Source organism: Alexandromys fortis, unplaced genomic scaffold, assembly GCF_014885135.2.
Source record: "Alexandromys fortis isolate MF-2015 unplaced genomic scaffold, M_Fortis_MF-2015_v1.1 scaffold_172, whole genome shotgun sequence".
Lineage (NCBI taxonomy): Eukaryota > Metazoa > Chordata > Mammalia > Rodentia > Cricetidae > Alexandromys > Alexandromys fortis.
The window spans coordinates 85,942-107,337 of NW_026068061.1; the positions used below are offsets into that span (position 1 = coordinate 85,942).

At 48.2% G+C, this 21,396-nt stretch overlaps 1 protein-coding gene across 1 annotated transcript in view; it reads left to right on the forward strand.

Annotated features, from left to right (window-relative positions):
• Smad9 (SMAD family member 9) overlaps positions 1–18,569 on the forward strand; it is a 35,989-nt gene extending 17,420 nt beyond the window's left edge. Inside the window, exons 2-6 of the mRNA XM_050120250.1 lie at positions 6,355–6,972; positions 9,963–10,220; positions 12,315–12,536; positions 15,321–15,577; positions 18,315–18,569. Coding sequence (XP_049976207.1) covers positions 6,561–6,972; positions 9,963–10,220; positions 12,315–12,536; positions 15,321–15,577; positions 18,315–18,458 — 1,293 coding nt within the window. The 5' untranslated portion in view covers positions 6,355–6,560 and the 3' untranslated portion in view covers positions 18,459–18,569. The remainder of the gene's footprint in view (positions 1–6,354; positions 6,973–9,962; positions 10,221–12,314; positions 12,537–15,320; positions 15,578–18,314) is intronic.
• Positions 18,570–21,396: the final 2,827 nt, after the last annotated feature.

Consider the following 21,396-nt stretch of genomic DNA (forward strand, 5'->3'; position numbering starts at 1 on the left):
AGCTGGGCTGACTAGTACACCAGCGTGCTGACATTTTATGTGCTCTCTGGGGATCAGATCCTTCAAGGCAAGCACTTTACCACTGAGCCATCCGCCTGGGCCATGTTTCATTAGGTTATGGATAGGTGAGCATACTTGAGACATGCGCTGTCTCTGTGTAAGATGCTCGCTACCCACGATAGCCTCCTTCACACGTCTTACCTTGAAAAGGAAGTAAGCGTGAAGCCACACTTTTGAGAAAATAGAATATATGTTTAAGGATTTGAGAGATCTAGTCTTACAGGTTTTCTTTTGGGTGTGTGCCTATGTATCTGTGTGTATGTGTGTCTGTGTGGGGAAGTGTGCATGTATATGTGTGTGTATGTTTGTGGAAGCTCAGGTGGACATCAGGTATCTTCCTTGATTGCTCTTTGAGACAAGGTATCTTTTGGGAGGTGATGGCACACGCCTTTAATCCCAGCACTTGGGTGGCAGAGGCAGGTAAATTTCTGTGAGTTCGAAGTTAGCCTGGCCCACAAAGCAAGTGCCAGGACAGCTAGGACTGTTACACAGAGAAACCCTATCTCAAAAAACAAGAACAAACAAACAAACAAAAAATAAACATAAAGCAAACAAAAAAAGCGACATGGTTTCTCAGTTAACCTGAACATCACAGAACGGCTAGTCTGTGCAGTGGGCTCCAAGGATCTTCCTGTTTCTGCTCCCCCAGCATTGGGATCACAGGTTTATGCCGCTCTTCCGGCTTCTGTACAGGTGCTGGGGATTGGTCTGAAGTAGGGTCTCTGGCTTGCTAGGCAAGCACTTTACTAACTGAACTCTCTCTCTCTCCGCTCCCTCTCCTCTTAACCAAGCTGGAGCTCAAATTCAGGGCCACCCCCAAACTAAGTCGGCGTGCTACCTGTTCTGCTGACTTGTGCCCTCTTCTCTGTGGTCTTAACAAGAGCTGGATTAAGATCCGTGGGCTCCCAGTGCAACTAATCAGACGCCCCTTCAGGAAGTGCATGGGAGGGGCGGGACGAGAATCAACATTGATTCATAAAAAGTCTATTCAGGAAGAGGTCCAAGGATGGATTTTCTTCGGGAGCTCAACTGGCGCTTTGAGAAACCAAGGGCAAAGCACTCCCTGGCTTTTTGCACACCTTAGTCTCTACTGGGCCTTTTTCCAAACAGGGAGAGATTTTCCAGCTAATAGAAAATGCGGGATGTAAGGTCTTCCACCCTTCCTCCCCAGCCTCCTTTTCTTTTGCAAGACTAGGAACATGGTTGGATTCTCTTGTATGTCCTAGCCCCTCTCTCCAGCTGTTCTGTGAACACGGTGCCCTGTTGCCCTTCCTGACTTCTTAGGGTGCTTCATGTGCAAATGCCGAGTGGCGGGCTCATCATAAAAATATATTTAAGAGTGTTGTGTTTTTCTTTTCCACCTGAGAGCCCTGAGTGTTTTAGGAGAAAGAGTGGCTGGTTTATATTTGATAGTCAGTTGCAGGGATGCGAGACTCTTAAGTGCCGAGTGCCAGCCTGAATGTGGTGTTTCTTTATATGTCAAGCCCCCACCAGCCTTCCCAGTTCTCCAATCCCCCAACCCCCCAGTTCTCCAATTCTCCCAGCCCTCAGTTCTCCCCTACCCCCAGTCCTCCCAGCCCCCAGCTTCCCCAGCTTTCCCAGACGCCCCCAAGTCCCTAGCTCCCCACACCCTTCCCCTACCTTGTGCCATAAAGAGGAGGGAGCCACTCATGCAGGGCCCAGACTTGGGACCAGGCAGAGAACTTTTTTTTTTTTTTTTTGTCATTCCTCCGTGTCTGTGTGAGGTCCTATGAAAGCCCCCTCTCTTGAAGAAAGACAAGGCACAGTGCATGGATCCTGCCTGCCTGCTGTTGCTGCCCTGTGAGGCCCTCAAGTCTTCCTCTGCAGCTCTGTTGGTCACTCTCTGCTTCTGTCACATCCTCTCTACCTGCACATCGGTATCCAGTGGGACCACTCAAACTTAAGTTTATTTATCTCCTTTTTGCTTTTTAAGGCCATCAGGCAGCTTTTCCTGCCTAGAGTATGCCTGTTTTCTGCAGTTGCTTTCACACTCCAGCCTGGGATGTCTCCAGCAGCCCCCATACCCACTCTCAGGCTTTCTGAGAAAGTCCCCCACCCCACTGTGACACATTCTTGGCACTCTTGCCTTCAGTGCTCACGCCTTTGGCTTGTTGGCTGTCAGTGTGTCATCAGCAGGTCCACACAGGTCCCTGGCTCCTTTGTCAACACCACTGTTTTCCACCGTATTTCATGGTTTGACAATACCATTCGATAGTCAAGCAAATGTCTGAGCTCCAGAAGGCCGAGGGCCGTGTCTTCTGGGCATTCAGCAGGCTTTCAGAATAGAGGATCCGTTGAGACAAATGGGGGTCTGAGTGGGAGTTGACAACAGCCTCACTGTCCCTGGCTTGTTACTTCTTCCTTTATTTATTTATTTGTCTGTCTGTCTGTCTGTCTGTCTGTCTGTTTACTATTCTCTCATGCATTCCATCCCACCCTCCGCTCCCCCTCCCTCCACTCCTTCCAGTCCCCTGTTGTGTTGCGTGTCTCCTTAGAATCACAGCTTATGGGGACTGACCGAGCCATTGAGCCACTGCGGGGATGGGGGGGGGGGCTTCTATTTTTCCTTCCTTCAGCCCGATCCTTTCTCCTTTGACTTCTCTTTCAGTCCAGCTCGGGCCAAGACTTGCACGCCCGTCTCTTGTGCTCTGTCTCAGCTTCTCGGGGGGGGGGGGGATATGCCCTTTGCGGCTTCATCCCCTGACCTTAGGGGTGCAAATCAAAAGCCTGGGTCCCACAGCGGGAATCCACTTGTGATGAGGAGTCCCCCACAACAATGCTCCCCGTGCACGCTGTCTTATGCCTTTCTCACACCCGCTTTGTTCTTGTCCTGTCCGCCCCTGTGTGTCACCGCAGCCTAAAAGCGCTGCTGATTTCTGTGTTAACTTGTGTGAGATGCTCTGTGAAAACGATTTGATCAGCAACTGTGATCAGATATCTACGTGTGCGCAGTAAACTGTTTCCGAGAGCAGCTCCTAGCGCATCCTCAGCTCTGGCCATGAGTAGAGATTCAAAACTGGTGTGTTTAAACTTCCTTTGAAAGGAAACAGTGATGCCCTGGAGTGACAGTCTCTGCACTGTGTCCTTGAGGAAGGGTTTCTCAAGGGTTCCACTTCCCTGGTCCTTTGGGATGATCTGGAGTAGTGGTCTGGCAGATCCGTCTCAGGATTTTGAGACCTCATCTTTTTAGAGTTAAAAGACAGACTCTTGCAAGGTGGCCAGGTTAGTGCAAATAGAAGTTAGTAACCCGCCAGGCGTGGTAGTGCACACCTTTAATCCCAGCACTCGGAAAGCAGAGGTAGGCGGATCTCTGTGAGGTCTCCATAGCAAGTTCCAGGGCAGCCAGAACCACACAGTGAGAGTGGGAACTGAGGCCTTTCGGGAGCTGTCCTGGCTTTGGTTTAGCAGTGACATCGCCTCTCTTCCTTCTCATCGGTGTGAGAATGCTTATTCCAGCAACAAGTCTAAAAGGTGCTTCATTTGTTTGCTGTGTTCTTTGGACTCGGTAAAGATACTGTAACGACAAGCCATGCTACTTAGCTTCCATTTGCTGTTATCGTCTGTACAAATGACCGTTGCAGTTTCTTCAGGACCCAGGGGAGCGCTCTGTTCAGTTGTATGGCAGGCTGGACATTGGTGCCATCAGAAGGTCATGTGGGTTGGAGGCCACGGTCAGTGACATTTAGCTTCTCCAACAGAGGAAATCTGTAGGGAGTCGGGTTGGTGCTGTTGAACTCACACAGGCAGAGGGAACTGCACGGGGGATGCTCCTGAGATGGCCAGCTCCTGACAAACAAGGGTCCCTTAGTTCTTCCTATGCTCTAGGAAAGGGAATGGAGTCACTTCACAGACTCCACACCGCCCCTCCTGGACAAACACAAACTATCAGATAGATAAGAACTTCAGCGTTCAAGAGATTCTAAACTTGATTCATTTTAACACGTTTCCTAGTAGCAAGACATCGGACATACAGACAAGCAGAGAGGACAGTGTTTGAACCTCTGTGTATCCTGTGATTTAAATTTCAACACTCAGATAATTTCTGTTTTTCCCTTTTCCCTATCAGGAGGTCACAGTCGTGAATTTGGTGTCTATCAGTGTGAGATTCTTTATTTACTACTTCATGGTTTCCCATAATGCAAGGGTCTCGGCTTACTGGGATAGAAGCTGCCTCCCAGCCTTAAAAATCTTTCTGGGGGGCCCTGTGCGACCTCTGTGATTATTGAAGTGCACTGAGGTCAGACTTGAAGCATCAAGGTAATTCGGACCCATAGTTCATCAATGAGGGATGACAGTCACCAAGAGTCACTCCGGGGAGACTTCAGACAGTCTGGGGGAAACATATGGTCCTTTCTAGCTTTTTGATTGTAAAGCGTAATAAAAAAACATGAAGTTTATACTGTCGATGTATCCAGCTCCTAGACACATATCTAAGGATGAGAGGCTTTAATCATCTTACCCTTCACACCACAGGGCTTGCCTTCTCTGTGTTTGCCGCCTTACAATAGTTTCTTTCTTTCTTTTGGTTTCATACAAGTTACTTTGCTCCAATACATTGATTTCATTAGGTAGGAATCCATAGTTCGAAAACAAAAAGGCAAACCATCTCCACTGAAGAGAACTCGTACTTGTCCTTGAAGTAGAGGATTTTTCTTTTCTTTGTTTTTGTTTTGCTTTTAGTGTGTTTAGTTGGATTCTGCTGAACACATTTAGGAAAGGCTTTTCTATACCACCGAATTAGATTTATGCCACAACTTACTAATAACAAATCCCACATAAAACTAAGCAGAATCTTCAGCTCTTCTCTGTTATGCTCCATCTCCCCCTTAAAGCCCCTGACCGCTCCGACCGCTGCTGCAAGGCAGCCCGTCTAGATGGGGTAAACATAACTCCTACGTGGTGACTTAGCTCCACTTTATAAATTAAGCCACAAAGTCAACCTTTCAAAAGAAAATGGAGAGTAAGTCAAACTACCAAGTGAAAGAGACCAGCTTTGGAGACTTTCCTATCCCTTCAGCACAGTTTGCCCGGGGACCATCCTAAAAGGGTCCTCATGAGGAGTGGCGCTGGGTGTCATCAGCTTCGCCTAACCAGGCTGTCTTAGTGCTCTTTGGAGGTGCTAGTCCTGGCCACAGGAGCAGGGGATCAAAGCAAGTCCCAAAGGGCTTTAGGGCTTAGGGTGCAATGCATGCAGTCCCTAGCCTAGCACGCAGTGTCTTGCATTGCAAAATAAGATCATTTATGTAAGGAGACCCAGAAAGCTCCATCTCCTTCTCCCAGGGATGCAAAAGAGAAAAAATGTGTGTATGCCAGTGTGCATATATATATATGTAGTGCCCAAGGAAGCCAGAAGAGGGCAGCAGATCTTTGGACTTGGAGTTAAAAGGTACTTGTGAGCAGCTGGGAATCAAACTCATGCAAGAGCAGCAAGTGCTCTTAACTGCTGAGCAACCTCTCCAGTCTCAAGGCAGGCATTTAAAAATTAAATGCCATGTCTAAAAGATTGGTAAAAGGGCATTGTATAGCTATACAAATCTTTTGAATGCTGGTTTAATGGATGGTACCTGTGTTCACATTTCCACCTCCCCATACCACCTGTCACGACAGATCTGTTGTTTCGGCCGATGTGTGTAAAAAGAATTTAGTTTCCAGAGCTGTGCATTTGGAAAGGAGACCTGGAAGGGGTCTCAGGAAGCTGCAAGTGCTTCCTGGGAACGCACTCTGAGAACTGCTGTCTCAAAATACTAAACAGTGAGATCTGCGCAATGGGGTTATTGGAGACCTCGGTGTCTTCCTTTTCGCTTGCATTTGCCTGTGTACATTTCCTGCAATGCAGGTGGACAACTTATGCAACTTGGACATAAAGAAAGAGCACACACGCAGAGGGAGGGGCTGGGAGTCCTGGAAACCCAGGTACAACCTACATTTGGTAGCTGAAGGAGCCACGCCATTTCTTACCCAGGAAAGTGATTTGATGGGAATTGTATTTAGGAAAGAAAGAAATTGGTGTGGGAGAGAGTGTGAAGGAGGGAAGTCATATTGGGGCGACAGCCATGCTGGGGTGGACTGTATTAATGGAGAGAAAGAAATGACAGTAGAGATTTGGAAGGCTGTGACCAAGATCTGGCTGGGAGAAGGAAGAGGAGGGCAGGGTCAGCAAAGACTCGAAGGAGTTTCCAGGTTAAAACATTGGGAGGGTTCTTTGTCCCTTCTATCCTTCCTCACCTCTGAAAATCACTCACATAGCTCAAGAATGCTTGTCCTGTCTTTCAGAATTGGACCATCCACCCACCCAAGGGTTTTGGAGGAAGTCAGCCCACTTTCCAACTTTAATCTCTCCCCACCGCTTCCAGAAGAAAAGGCAAGCTTGTGCCTATGCCATCCATGGACAAGCGCTTGATGCTGATATTCCCGGGGCCCTGCCAGCCCTGAAAGGCCTCAACCTCTTTCCGTGCGCAGCAGCCTGAGGTCGGCCTCCTATGCACCCCAGCACTCCCATCAGCTCCCTCTTCTCCTTCACCAGCCCCGCAGTCAAGAGGCTGCTGGGCTGGAAGCAGGGAGATGAAGAGGAGAAGTGGGCTGAGAAGGCCGTGGACTCTTTGGTGAAGAAGCTAAAGAAGAAGAAAGGAGCCATGGACGAGCTGGAGAGGGCGCTGAGCTGCCCGGGCCAGCCGAGCAAGTGTGTCACCATCCCCAGGTCCCTGGACGGACGACTACAGGTGTCCCACCGCAAAGGGCTCCCCCATGTCATCTATTGCCGCGTGTGGCGCTGGCCAGACCTGCAGTCCCACCATGAGCTGAAGCCCCTGGAATGCTGTGAGTTCCCCTTCGGCTCCAAGCAGAAGGAGGTCTGCATCAACCCGTACCATTACCGCCGAGTCGAGACGCCAGGTGGGTGCTTCCACCAGTCCCTGCTTGCTTGGAGGTCGAGATCGCCACAGGTTCCCCGGGTATTGGAGCATCCACACAAAATGACCTCTGTATGGGGTGGTGTGGGGCACTGGAGAAATGTTCCAAAATCATGCAGTCGGAAAATGATGGTAGTCTTATACTAAGAGGCTTGTCAGCTTGCTAGGATTTTGAAAAATGCAGTTTTATTTGGACAGATTTAGGAGATGTAAGCCCTTCCTAGTTTGTTCTTTCTCTTTCTTCCTTCCTTTCCTCCCTCCCTCCCTCTTTCCCTCCCTTCCTCCCTCCCTCCCTTCCTTCCTCCTCCTCCTTATTCTTTTTCAAACTTGAACTCACACTCATAGAGATTAGACTGCCTCTGCCTCCCAAGTGCTGGACTTAAAGGTGTGGGCTATCTGGCTATCTGTCTTAGTTCTTAAGTAGTGCCTTAATAATGATTAACTGTAAAAACAAACAAACAAACAACAACAAGAAGACGTATTAAATATCCTCCCTCCTCCCACCCCTAGCAGACTGAAACCAATAACTATTAGAGTTGATCTCGGGTGTGGGTGTGGGCTCCTTTTGCTAATCTCTGGTATGTGGAGGAAGACATCCCACGTCAGTCTGAAACAGCCAAGGGGGGATTGTGGAAGGATTCCAGTACTGAAATAAGGGCTTGAAGAAGGTGGGCCATTGTTCTTCAATGGCTTTGTTGGGATAGCACCAGGGCTTCATATATGCTAGATTGTGCTCTTTCACTCAGCAACCCCTTAGCGGCCCCGTCCACCTCCCCCCCGCCCCACAGAAACGAAATTCTTTCTGGGACTGGAGAGATGCTCAGCTATTAAGAGCATATACTGCTCTTGCAAAGGACCCCAGTCTGGTTCCTAGCACCCATGTTGGATGTGACTCCAGATCTAGGGGATCTAACTCCCTCTGTGATCATCTGCACAAACCCTCCCCAGCACGCGCATAATTAGAAAACAAATCTTTCAAAAGTGCTTTCTGAGTCACGGTTCTAAAATGTAACCATTAGAAAGAAGTGTCATATAGAGCAAAGGAAAACCAGCCTACAGGTCACAACCCCAGAGAACCTAGACAACAAAGAGGACACTAAGAGAGAGATACATGAATCTACACAGGACGGTGAAAAAGACAAGATCTCCTGGGTAAATTGGGAGCATGAGGGTCACGGAAGAAGGCAGAAATGGAGAGGGGAGGTAAAAAGGGGAGTGGAGAAAAATGTACAGCTCAATAAAAACAATAAAAATATAGATAAAGAAAAAAAGAAGTGTCGTGTGAAAAAAGTACCTGCTTTTCCTTTTAGATACTCAAAAGCCTAATTTTAAAGAATATTTTTGAGTCTCCATTTCTCATTTCAGTTTAGATTTCTCTTAAGATGACAGTCTGAATATTTCATGTATGTAGATAGCTTTTTACGTCCTTGGTTTTAGGTTTAAATTTCTAAGAAGACGGGCCAAGATTATATTAATTTAAAAATCACCTATAATATTAATTTTAAATAATATTTGTTACAGGGTTCTTTTACCCATTCCTAACACCTTTTTAATAGAACGAGGTGATTTGCCTTATAGGCACCCAGCTGGAACTGACCTGAAAGCTTCCTCCCTGAAGGCTGCTTCTCAGTATCTGAAGGCGCTGTGCAAGCTTCTCAGGGAGAAAAGTGGTCCTACCTGGCCGCAAACCTATGGACCCCAACAATGAGCAGCCTGGCGTGATACCCCCAAGAGTACAACAGTGGCACTTGTATCTTAGCGTAACCAACAACTGTCTAATTTATTAGACAGCCCGTTAGGACCTCAAGTGGTTGCTATGGTCTCTGCCCTCAGCATTTTCAGGATCTCAGCTGGTCCTCACATGTGACTGGGAAAACTGGAGTTCCTTCTTTGGGTTCTTAGTCTCATTAATAAAATAATTTAGGAGTGGACTTGGAAGAAATCTCAAGGCCAGGTAACCTGTCTGTCGGTTTTGACAGCTGTCCAGGGGAGGGAGGTGGAAAGCAAGAAGAGGGACAGCCACGCCGGTTGAGTGGGGTAAGGAAATAGGAAAGATACTCTTTGCTGAGGGCCAGCTCCGGAAGCAGCTGTCACTCATGTGCATTGTAATGATTGGAACCCAGGCTCCCACAGGCCCATCTACTCCGAGGCCGAGGCAAAAGGATGCAAGCGCAGTGCCTGCCTAGTTGACTCACTATGTTGAAGGCCAACCTGGGTAACTTATGAAGATCCTGTCTTAAAGTTAAAAGGGGGGCTGGGTGTGGCTGAGTGGTAGAGCACTTGTTTAGCCGTGTGAGGCCTGTGGGCTCCATCTCAGTACTTGGGGGGAGATGGAGGGAGGCCAGAAGGGACCCACTAACCTGAACACATTTAACTGGCAGATTTTTCATGTTGCCTCTGATCGTTTACTTCGTTTCTTCGCTTATCCCTTGTATTTAACTTGATAGTTTTTGACCACTTGCTTTTAGATCATTGTGGTAAGGACATAAAATATTTCATCAACAGCAACAAGTCTGAAATTGAAGCTGATCATCTGAATAATTCAGTGTGGTCTCTAATAGCAAATATTTTGGACTTCACCTAAAGTTTGGTTGAAAGCATTTGGAACTAACTTTGCCTCTTTTAAAGAGGATTTTATTGACAGAGTTGAAGAAAGACACAGGTTCATGGATCTCCATAAAGTCACTATGAGGCTGTTATCAAGGTGGGCGTGCACGGGAGCCTCCAGATCTTGGTCCCCGATTGTGACTGTCTGCTCAAGACGCAGGTGGCAAGGAGGGGCTGGTGACTGAGCGTAGCCCACAGGCTCCTGGGTACGATGGGACCTCCGTGCAGCGTTGCCCATGAGCCAATCTGTAGAGAGGGGTCTGGCCAAGGAAACCATCACAAATGGCCAAGGAAAACCATTCACTATCCCACTTAATCCTGATGGGCCAAGTTCGGGGTGCCCACTTTCCTTCTCTTTGTTCCTAGTTCTGCCTCCGGTACTGGTACCAAGACACAGCGAGTACAACCCCCAGCTCAGCCTCCTGGCCAAGTTCCGAAGCGCCTCCCTGCACAGCGAGCCCCTCATGCCGCACAATGCCACCTACCCGGACTCTTTCCAGCAACCCCTCTGTCCTGCACCTCCCTCCTCGCCAGGCCACGTGTTTCCGCAGTCTCCATGCCCCGCCAGCTACCCACACTCTCCGGGAAGTCCTACCGAGTCAGACAGTCCATTTCAACACTCAGGTCAGTCTGTGGGAAAGGGGATCCACGTGGATGTTCGTAAGTGTGATTGGTTGTCGCATCTAGCCTGTCTGTGGCGCCTTTAGGCTTACAGCGCCATCTGTGGGCCTGGTCCATCTAACCCACCACCCTCCAGGAAGACCAGGAACAATTTTGGCGCGGACCTGCCGATACATATTTTGGGATCCAGTCCTCTCTCCGAAACTAAATAGAATTTAACAGCATCCCTGGAAATTTACAGAACGTGGTATTATTGTTTGTTTTGAAACGTGATCTGCTTTTAGCCTTAGGCTGGTCCCGAACCCACCATTGTCTTGCTCCAGCTTCCCCAATGGTGGAGTTTTACAAGCCTGTGGCACTTTGCTGACTGTAGAAGTAAGATTAACATATTGATATAGGACGAATAAAAAATTAAAAATGTAGATACTAAAAGAAAGGGCTGGCGAGATAGCTTAGCAGGTCAAGGCACTGCTATGTAAGCCTGCCAGCCTGAGCTACGTCCCCAGAACTTACGTAAAGGTAGAAGGAGAGAAAGGACTCCCGCGAGTTGTCCTGTGACTTCCACACACGCATTGTGCACGCGCGGTAATAACTAACTTACTAAAGGCATCAGTGAGATTTGGCCCGAGAGCAGGCCATAGTGGGACCAAAGTTAGGCTATTGTTTGCTTGCCTCTTTGAACAACCCAAAGGCAGGCGTCTTTTGCTTTCAGTGCCATGCACGTGACCTCAGCGGTGTGCAAAGCTAGGCCCCCCAGCACCAGCCGGTACATGCTCTCTCTCCTCTGAAGCCAAGACAGCCACTGAAGATAGCGGTTTAGGAGCTTTGAGCTGTATTGGAAAAGCATACGCAAGAGGGAGAAGACGCTCTAGTGTGTCTCCATGGTGTGTGTGCCGCCGCCTCTGTGAAGCTGGCGTTGAAGTTGAAGAGGAGACATATAAAGGGAAGATATATAGGCGCCTCTAACGTGTGCGATTAGTAATAACTGGAGTGGGCAGAGGCTGCACACAAACAGCTGGCACCCATGGTTACAATCTGCCCTGCTCTTTTAGTCATAAACCCTATTTAATGTATATTTATTAACTCTCGCTAAGTGAACAAGTAAATAAAGCCTTGCCCCAGGTTGCTGCAAAAGAATTAAAAGAGTAGGAAAAATTATCCTTTCTCTCAAAGGACATATAAGATGTGAGATAAGAAGTGTCAGAGTGTGTTTAATGTTTTCTCTAAACAAATCCTTACACACCCAGTTCACATGTATCACCTCGTATTACGTTGTTCCTCTCCTCTGCGTCCAAAGGAGAGCCTGAAACGCTTGTTCATTCACTACTTCTGCATAGAGAATTTCCTGCATGTGTTTGATACTTAGTATTAGGGCCAGTGCTTAAAGGACAGGATAATTAAATTATAAGATACATAGTTGCCTAACACACACCTGTGCTCTAAAAGATCACCTGCACTGACTGCATTTTACCCGGTTACCCTTTGACCTCCTTCCATCTGTGGACAGACCCTGGCAATGCTGAGAAGTCAGCTCTCCGTGAAATATCCTTAGGTCATATGTCAATAGATATCCGTGTTTTTATAGAGGAGAATGTGAGCCAGTCTATTTAGTTTTTTCCTCACTAGAATTCATTCAGCGCTTTCGATTTGGTTACCATATTCAAACTATCGGTTTGTTTTTAATCGTGTTATTGTGGACTTACACCTTTTGACACAGGGGTTCAGTTCAGTCCTGTAACAATAGGATGCCACCTAGCTCCAAGCAGTGTTTACTCGGGGACTGGCAGTATTGTACATCGGTCTGTCCATGGCTACCTTTCCCTGGCCCTGTATTATATCACATCTCTAAACAAAAGTATTTACAGATACCCTAGCTGTGGGAAGTTAACAAGGACCATGGCCTTAGACTCAATGAGCTAGATCCAAACAGCTTCCGTCAAACACACGCGTTTGACGGATTACAAAGGAAGGCGGACTCGGTCCTACAGCCAACTTTCTGGTTTAAAGTGTTCATCCCTGCTTCCTGTTTGGAGTCATGACCTTGAGAGCCGAGAGATGACAGTGATGGCACGCCTTCTCTCTTGTTTCTGTTTTCAGACTTCCGGCCAGTTTGCTATGAGGAACCCCAGCACTGGTGCTCGGTTGCCTACTATGAACTAAACAATCGGGTGGGAGAGACTTTCCAGGCGTCCTCCCGGAGCGTGCTCGTAGACGGCTTCACCGACCCTTCCAATAACAGGAATAGGTTCTGTCTTGGGCTTCTTTCAAATGTGAACAGAAACTCAACAATCGAAAACACCAGGAGACACATTGGAAAGGGTGAGAGCCAACACAGCGTCTCCATCGCTGCTTCTAAACGCTGGGTTAGACATCAGCAAAGGCCCTGTAGCCCATGGGAAGATCTCCAGGCATGGGGAGGGACCTGTTCTCTTGGGGTCTCCGCCTCTAAATTCAGTAGACCATCTTCAGCGGTGGCATGGGGTCAGTGCTGCGAGGCCATGACACAGCAAAGGGCCACAAGCTGACACAGGCCTGTGATCCCAGCCCTGGCTCCCCAGGAGGAAGCGTAGGGCAGCATCAATCTGTACTGAAATGTATGTACATTGCTCCCTCACTAGGCCGTGGCTCAGTGAACAGCATGTTTGAATGCCCCCCAATCCCACCAAGTGACTTCTGTGCTAGCTCAACCCTGAGAACAGATCTGCCCTGAGGTGATCTTGACACTTAAGGGCCAAATGAAACCAAGTGGATAGCGCTCCTTCTGGAGATGGTGCCCTCTCTAGCCAGAGTCCAGCCTGCTTCCGGATTCTGTCCTCACGTGATACTCAGAGCAGGCTCTCGCATGTTCCACCTTGGGCTCTGCTTCTTCCCCTAGGGACCCACCTTTCCATTCTTGCCTCTGCTAACGTGTGTAGGGTTTGCAGATGAGGCTTTAACATGGACGAGAAGCACCCCCTAAATACACACAGACCAGGCTCAGGGGACTAAAATCTTATGCAATAGATTCCGGGAGGATTATACGCTTGAAGGTCATTTGGTTAAAATACCCTCTAAGCCTGTGGTACCCCACCCCCAGGCTGTTCCCAGCAGCTTTCAGGTCTGTAGGGTCAAGGAGCAAGTGTGTCTCTGTAGTCCTCTTGTTGGGGCGGAGAGATAGCACGGCCACACTGAAGAGGAGCTGTCAAAAGGCAGAGGTGGGTAGCATGCCCCTGTGCTCTAAAGTGCAGGGAATACCCAGGGAGGTGCCACCACAAAAGGGAGAGCTCAAGACAACAGCGAAGCTCAGAGAACCCTGCTGCCTCTCTGTCTGCAGCCAGGTGGAATGATCTCCACCCATTAATACAGCCCCCGTCCCCGCCCCCCAAGCCTGCAGTTGGCTTTCCCCTGGCCTCCATCGCCTTCCCTTCTGCAGAGCCTTTAAAAGTTGGCTTATTATCAAGATGCCTGGGGCTCTGGACAGCGCGGAACAGACCGCTTTGAGCTCAGCTGAACAAAATAGAACGCCCCATCCGTGTCAGTCAGGGTCGGTCACACCGACCCCCTTCGTGCACGGGCGTGGCTAAGGGAGGCAGCACTGCAGCTTTGCTGGCGGTTCAGCCAATCAGAATCATTCATCCACTTCCTCATGGTCGCCAGTGCCTGCGTTGTGGGGGTCAGGCCTGATGCCCATCATGGAAGAAAATAGAGAGAAAAGCCGAGGGCAAGTAAGAGGAGAAAAGAGAAGAGGAGACGGACTGGGTGGGGTTGGGGGTGAAGGTGGATAGTGGTCATGTGACTGCGGCCGTTGTGGCGGTGGTGGCGGTGGTGGATTTTGTTTAAATCTGGCCTATTTCTGATCATCTCCAGTTCCATCATTTTATAATCTCATGCTTTCTTTACAGCTGAATAAAATTCCATTGTGCGCGTGCGCCGCACTCTGTTTATCCAGGATGTCGCTTTGAAATGTAATTACGGGAATGTTATATAAACTGAGACAAGCTGCATGTTGCTGTGTTTTCACACGGCTGTGTGTGGAAGTATGGTAGGAGCGTCCCTGTTCTCAGGGGCACATGGTGTTCTTTATGGCTGAGTGACGTGCCTCTGAAATGAAGCCTCTACTCACAGAAATATTTTAGTGCTGAGTCAGGGTCTCACTGTGCAGCCCTGGCTGGCCTGAACACTACCTAGGCCAGGATGGTCTCAAACTCACCTGCCTCTGCCTCCTGAGGGCTGGGGCTGAAGCTGTGTGCCGTCACACTGGGCTTCAAAGAAATAAATTTATAACTGCTAGTAAGACTCAAGTTCTGGAGTAGGTTCAGTGTGTGGGTTTCAGTAGCATTTACATGATATTAGCTGGGCTTCTGTTTAGATGTGGGGTGATGGCTTTGTGGGATTTTGTTTTGCATGATGTGTTTCTATTGTGTCTAGACTAGGGTCATGGATGCTTTTCTGAAGTGAGATCAGAAAGGGTAGGAGCCGTAATAAGTGAGAGACTACAGCCTCATTTTTATGAACGTCCATTTATGTGGGTTGGGCTTAAATTTCTTTTTTCCTTGGGGCTGGAGAGATTGCTCAGTGAGTAAGAGCACTGACTGCTCTTCTGGAGGATCAGGGTTCAATTCCCAGCTCCCACGGAACTCACACTTGTCTGTAATGCCAGTTCCAGGGCTCTGACACCCCCGCAGAGACATACATGAAGGCAAAACCTTCATGAACATCAAATAAAAATAAATTAAATTTTTATTTTATTTTATGTGTATGGGTGTTTTGCCAGTACGTATGTGTGTGTGTATGTATGTGTGTGTACATACCGTGTGTATGCAATGCCCATAGAGGCCAGAAGAGGGCATCAGATCCTCTGGAACCAGTTCATTGCAGATGGCTGTGAGCTACATTTGGGTGCTGAGAGCTGAGCTGTCTCTGCAGCCCTCAGGGTTGAACTCTGTAGGGGGATTTTGTAGGAAAAGTCGAAACAAGTGGGTATTTGGGACACACACCTTCTCCTCTATGACCAGTGATGGTGTCAGAGCTAACCTGACGGCTGCAGAGGCTCCCATCTCTTGAGGTGCTAGGAGTCTCTGGGAAGGGAGCAGAGGAGAAGGAGTGTGGGGTTTGTGTCCACAGGGGTGCATCTGTACTACGTCGGGGGCGAGGTGTACGCGGAGTGCGTGAGCGACAGCAGCATCTTCGTGCAGAGCCGGAACTGCAACTATCAGCACGGCTTCCACCCCGCCACGGTCTGCAAGATCCCCAGCGGCTGCAGCCTCAAGGTCTTTAACAACCAGCTCTTCGCCCAGCTGCTCGCGCAGTCGGTGCACCACGGCTTTGAGGTCGTGTACGAGCTGACCAAGATGTGCACGATTCGGATGAGCTTCGTGAAGGTGAGGCTGCTGGCTCTGGGGCTGTAAAGAGGAAGAGGGGCAGGAAGCGCACAAGGCTGACTGGACGTGGCATTTGCTCAGCCAGCTCAGGTGGATAACAACTTTGGTTTTTTTGCTTCTAAAAATTTTGATTCTTGCCCTCTTTTTATTTTTTATTTTTTTTAATTATCTAGTCCAACTTCAGCTGCTCATCTATCCCTGGGTGTGGGGCCAGCCAAAGGAAATAGTATAGCTGAGGTCACCATCCAGGGGTCACAGCCTTAAAGAAAATTACCCTCCGCAAACGCCATCAACTGTCTTCAGTTAGGGGTGGGGGATTCATGAACATTCTTGGCCCAAAAAGGTCAGAAGAGGGCGCCAGACCCCCACAAACTGGAGTTACAGGTTGTGTGAGCTGCCATGTGGGTACTGGGAATTGAACCCAGGTCCTCAGCAAGAACAGCCAGTGCTCTTAACTGAACCACATCTCTAGGCCCCACCTGCCTTTTTAAATAGCAGCACTGGGGGGTGGAAACCAGGGCTTCCTGATTGAGTTAGGTAAGTGTCCTCTACTGAGCTATGTTCCTTGCCTTAAAGTAAGTTTCACTAGCCATTTAAATGATAGCCAGGTGGTGGTGGCACACGCCTTTAATTCCAGCACTTGGGAGGCAGAGGCAGGTGGATCTCTGTGAGTTTGAAGACAGCCTGTTCTACATAAACAAGTTCCAGAATACACAGAGAAACTCTGTCTTGAGGGGGGGAAAAAGTTAGTTACTATGACCAATGGTTGTCTTATTTTTCTATACCCAAATTATATTTTATCATATTGATAATTTTAGTAACTACTTTAAAAGTAAGGCTCAGCACATATAGTTTTCAATTCTTTTTTATTCTTTTTTTAAATAAATGTTTTCTTCATTAATTATTATGTGTACAGTGTTCTGCATGCATGTACACTGGCAGGCCAGAAGAGGGCATCAGATCATTACAGATGGTTGTGAGCCATGTGGTTGGCTGGGAATCGAACTCAGGACCTCTGGAAGAGCAGTCAGTGCTCTTTACCTCTGAGCCATCCCTCCAGTCCAGTTTTCAGTTCTTAAACTGAGTGGTGGTGGCACACACCTTTAAACCCTGCACTTGGGAGGCAGAGGAAGGTGGATCTCTCTATGAGTTCGAGGACAGCTTGACCTACAAAGCGAGTTCCAGAACAGCAAGAGCTGTTACACAGAGAGACTCTGTCTTGAAAACCAGGGAAAACGTCTTAAAGGGACCTTTTAAGAGGACAAGCCAGCTTTTTTCATCTTTCAAAGCAGGAAAATTTCCAGTACACTGTCGCATTGGAGCCAGCAGGGGGCAGTAGCTCACCGTTAGTGACCCATCCTTGAATGGGACAGTTATTTTTCCTGAGTCCATGATTTTTAATGAGGACGAGCTGTGGGCATCTCATAGGTAATACAAGCATACATAGAGATGCCTTTTCCCAACCCCCTTTCTACTCCCTCCTCCCTGCGATGAAGCAAAAAAAAACCTCAGGTCCTCACACAGGCTAGGCAATCACTTTAGCACCGAGATTCACTGCTACCCCTGCAAGGACTTAAACAAAATAAGAAGTGGCAATGATTAGTTTAAAATTTTACAGATGACTCAACACAGGTGTCAGTCATTGTAAGTGAACGAGCAGAACATCTTTAAAGTTTTTTTTTTTTTCAGCTGTGATTTTACTGGCCATAGCTCTCCGTCAGTCAGACAATCAACAGCTCTTTATTGGGCAGCTGCCAGGGGTGAGCCAGGTGCTGCCCTGGCATTAGGACGTTTCCAGGCCTGGGCATTGGTTACTCATAGGCCTCTGCCTTGCGGGACCAGTGTACAGGGAGAAAAAGACAGGCGCTAACCACACGCGAGTGGAATGAATCAGATAAAGGGAAATAGAGAGGTTACAGGCGGGAAGGCATCGCGGGAGTAGTGTGTGCCGGCGGAGGCCACGGGGTCCTGGCTCCCGTGTAGGAAAGCCATAGGGATGGAGAAAAAGCAAGCTCAGAAGCCCCTGGCCGCTACAAGCCTGGATATGGGAGGGAAACTGGACCGGCTGACTGCAGTCTTGTGCAGGGAGGATGTGGGTGCAAATGAAATTGGAGCATTTCCTGAGAGCTTGTTGTTTTGTTTGTTTGGGCACAGGGTCATTCTGTTGTTGCCCAGGCTGGCCTTGAGCTCTGCCTCTTCCTGCTTCGTTCCCTCTCCTGCTGGCGTGACTGGCGTGAAGCGCCACACCCAGTTCCGGTCTGTCTTTAAAGGGCCATTCTGACGGCTGAGTGGAGAAAAGGTGGTGTGCCGGGCTGCAGTGAGAGAGGCTGCTTAGAAGCCACTGCGGGGGCTGGAGAGGTTGGCCAGGGGTTAAGAGCGCTGGTTACTCTTGCAGTTCAGTTCCCAGCTGGGTTCAGTTCCCAGCACCCACACGGTGGCTCACAGCCATTTGCAACTCCAGTTCCAGGGGATCTGACACCCTCTTCTGACTGGCGCAGACACTGCACACACATAGCTACGCAAACAGGTAAACATTTACAGGCACCACACATACGTAGTGCATAGCTATGCAAATAGCAAAACACTCATACACAAAAATAAAACCATAAAAGTTTAAAAATATTTTTAAGGAGCTGTTAACAGAATCCAGGTGGGAGTTGTGGGTCACTTCTAACTAGGAGACCCCTGGCAAGGCAACGAGGCACAATTCATTCTGGGCTCTTTTCTTGCTTTTCAGGGCTGGGGAGCCGAGTATCATCGCCAGGATGTCACAAGCACCCCCTGCTGGATTGAGATTCATCTTCATGGACCACTGCAGTGGCTGGACAAGGTTTTAACTCAGATGGGCTCCCCACATAACCCCATTTCTTCAGTGTCTTAACAGTCACGTCGCCAGCTACATTTCCACAGAATAGATGCAGGCAGCGGTTCCTGCAGCCTGCAGCCAACAGAAGCTTTTGGATGCAGATGTAAATACATATAATGTATACTATTCACATTTTTATCACTTTTTTTTTTTTGTGCTACTAGTTAACCCAGGACTAGTACTGTGCGGCTGAAGAAGAGTGTTTTCCAGGCCGGCGCTAGAATGAGAAGCCTCTGGTGAGAGGGGAGACAGCATGTGAAGGTTATTGGCCACTCCAGTCAGCTTGTCACGGTACAGAATGTCGGGCCAGCTAATGAAAACACAAAGCTGCTTACATTAAGAAAAAGAGAGAGAGAAAAAAAGAATAGTGTTTAGGAGCATTAGAGCGCAACCCAGTCAAATCCACATAGTTTAAAAGCTCTCACTTTCAATGTGAATGGCAAGAAAGAAAATCAAACTCGCTCAGTGATCTGTGGGATAAACCTCAGAAACTCTATCTCTGGAGCTGGAATAGGCAAAGCCGGCTTCTGTGCCGAGGTCAGCGGTACGTTTAAACAGATTGAAACTGTGATTGGAAACGGAGAAACTGTGAAGCTTAGAGTCGTGTCGCCGCTGCTTAAAGACAAAAGAGGCTGATACGGGGAAACAGCCTGAGATGAGCCACGGCCCTGAGTGTTAGAACAGAATTCGGTCCCAAGGAGCACAGAGGGCTCCTGCTTCCCGTCAGGCTCCAGCTTCCGGTTCTCCCGGCAAGGCAGCCTTGCAGATGGCTGTGTCTGCCTGTGTACACTGCACGCAAACCTGTGCAGACAAAGCTGTAGACTGGAAGGTGGGAGGAGCATCGTGCGGCCACTCGCACTGTCCAGGATGCGCAGACTGAAGCCTCCAAGGCAGGGCACCCCTTTGCCACATCTTGCATCCTGTGACAAATATCAATTAGTTACAGTGATTAAAGCAACAGCAAAGCCTTGGGGGGCAATCTAGAAGCACCTCTGGGTCATGTTTATAGAGTACTTAGCCTGGCACCTGTGTTGGCTGGCTACACCTGGCAGCCTCTCCTACAGCTTGAAACACCTGGATATAACTTCCCAAGTGCAGTGGGGATACCTCATCTGGCCTACATTTTTGAGGAGACAGCGGTAGTGAATAACAGAGCATCTTTAGAAACGTGTATATACGTGCATATGGCACTGTGCATGTATTCTTAAAGTCTGCTATTTCCGTCTTTGGATGATAAAGGGAAATTTCCTTCCGATTTCATGGCATGTGCCTCTCGATGATCACCGCGTTGCTTGTAAGTTTACTTCATGCCCTTTGGGAAGCACAATCCTTAAGATGGCGTTTGTGCTTGTGAAGGACCGAGCGTCTGTAATCTGAGTTTCCTTCGTTTAATCCGTTCTACCTAGCATCAGTGCACATACATTTGTTGTTCCCATCCAATTGTATTTAAGATAGATAAGATGTGACAAGTTATACTCACAATGCCTAACTGTATCTATAAAACCTATCATATATATATCATAAATACGTATGGTATATACATATCATTTATGTTCGCATTAAAGCCTGGGAGCCCACTTAGAGTGTAGAAAGACCCAAGCTCATTGATTCATTCCGTCTGCCTCGTGCCTCTGTGTCTACCAGGTACAATGTCAGGTGCTGCCGAATCCAATGTACATCAGAGGCAGGCCCCACCTCCAGGGAGCCACAAATCTAACAGCGAGTCATTTGCCCAGGCACCGGGTCTCAGAACTTTTAAAATCCACACATGCAAATTTTCTTGGGCTTGGGGAAAAAAAAATGTAATCAAGTTCTTAATGACTACTCTATGGGAATTTTCTGTCTTTTCGGGACAATTATGTAATTTGTCTTTGCGGAAGGGCCACTCTCAGTCCTCGCCACCCCCACCTCCTGGCCTCCCTGTATTTCAGATAGTTCTCCCAGCTTCTTCTTTGGAAAAAGCATTGCTACGGCAGATCTTCTCTGAGTAGCCACGCAAGGCCACAAAGTGTTCGTCCCAGATTTCCAGCAGTCCCCTGCTCTCTTCCGCAGTGGCTAAACATCCTCTGGCGATAATGTAGCTTCACTGCACTGTTCAGAGGTAGAAGCTTCCAGATGTGGTGGAGGCACACTGGGGAGGCAGAGGCAGGTGGATCTCTGTGAAGTCAGTGCAGCCTGGACCACACAATGAGTTTGGGGACAGTCTGTCTCAAAACAAAAGTAGAAGCTTAAAAACAAAATTTAAGAGATGAAACAAACCACTTGTTTTCCTTGCAGTATTAAGAAAGCAGACAAAATATCTAAGTGTGCCTGATTTCTTTGAGAAAGGGATCGTGACATAGGTGCATATGTACCATCAGAGAATTTAGCATTAAAGAGATGTTAGCCCTCTGCTTATGTAACATGGTCACATTTTAATAGGTTCCCCCCCCCTCCTTTGGCTGCTAAGGGATCTAAAATATCATAATGTAAAATACTTGACTTCAGACTCCTTTGACCATTTGACACGCAGTCAAGCAAAAATATGCTGTGCAGTGTTGTCTTACAGGATAAAGAGGACAGTGGGCAGGCCAGGTCTCTACCCACTGCAAACCTGGGTCCAGTTGTCCTGGGCAGGGTCATGCAATGGAGAGCTGCACCAGTGTGGTCTGCCCACAAGAGGCTGGATGCTCATCACCCGGTTCGAGTCAGTATTTGTGTGAGCCTTAACAAAAATAAGACATGGTTAGTTTGTTCCAGCCAGGTGATAATGTTAAGAGCTGCTTTTTTTTTTTTTTTTAGCAACAATTTGGGTATTCTGTTGCATAGCCAGCAAAGGTGGCAACCTCACTAGCATTTAGAATCCTCTTTTCATTGTCTTCTAAGGATGGAGTTATGGTTATCCCCATGACAACAGAAGGAACAGGAGCAGAAGCATTTTATAAACATTGCCTACTGGATGTCAAGCTCCTGC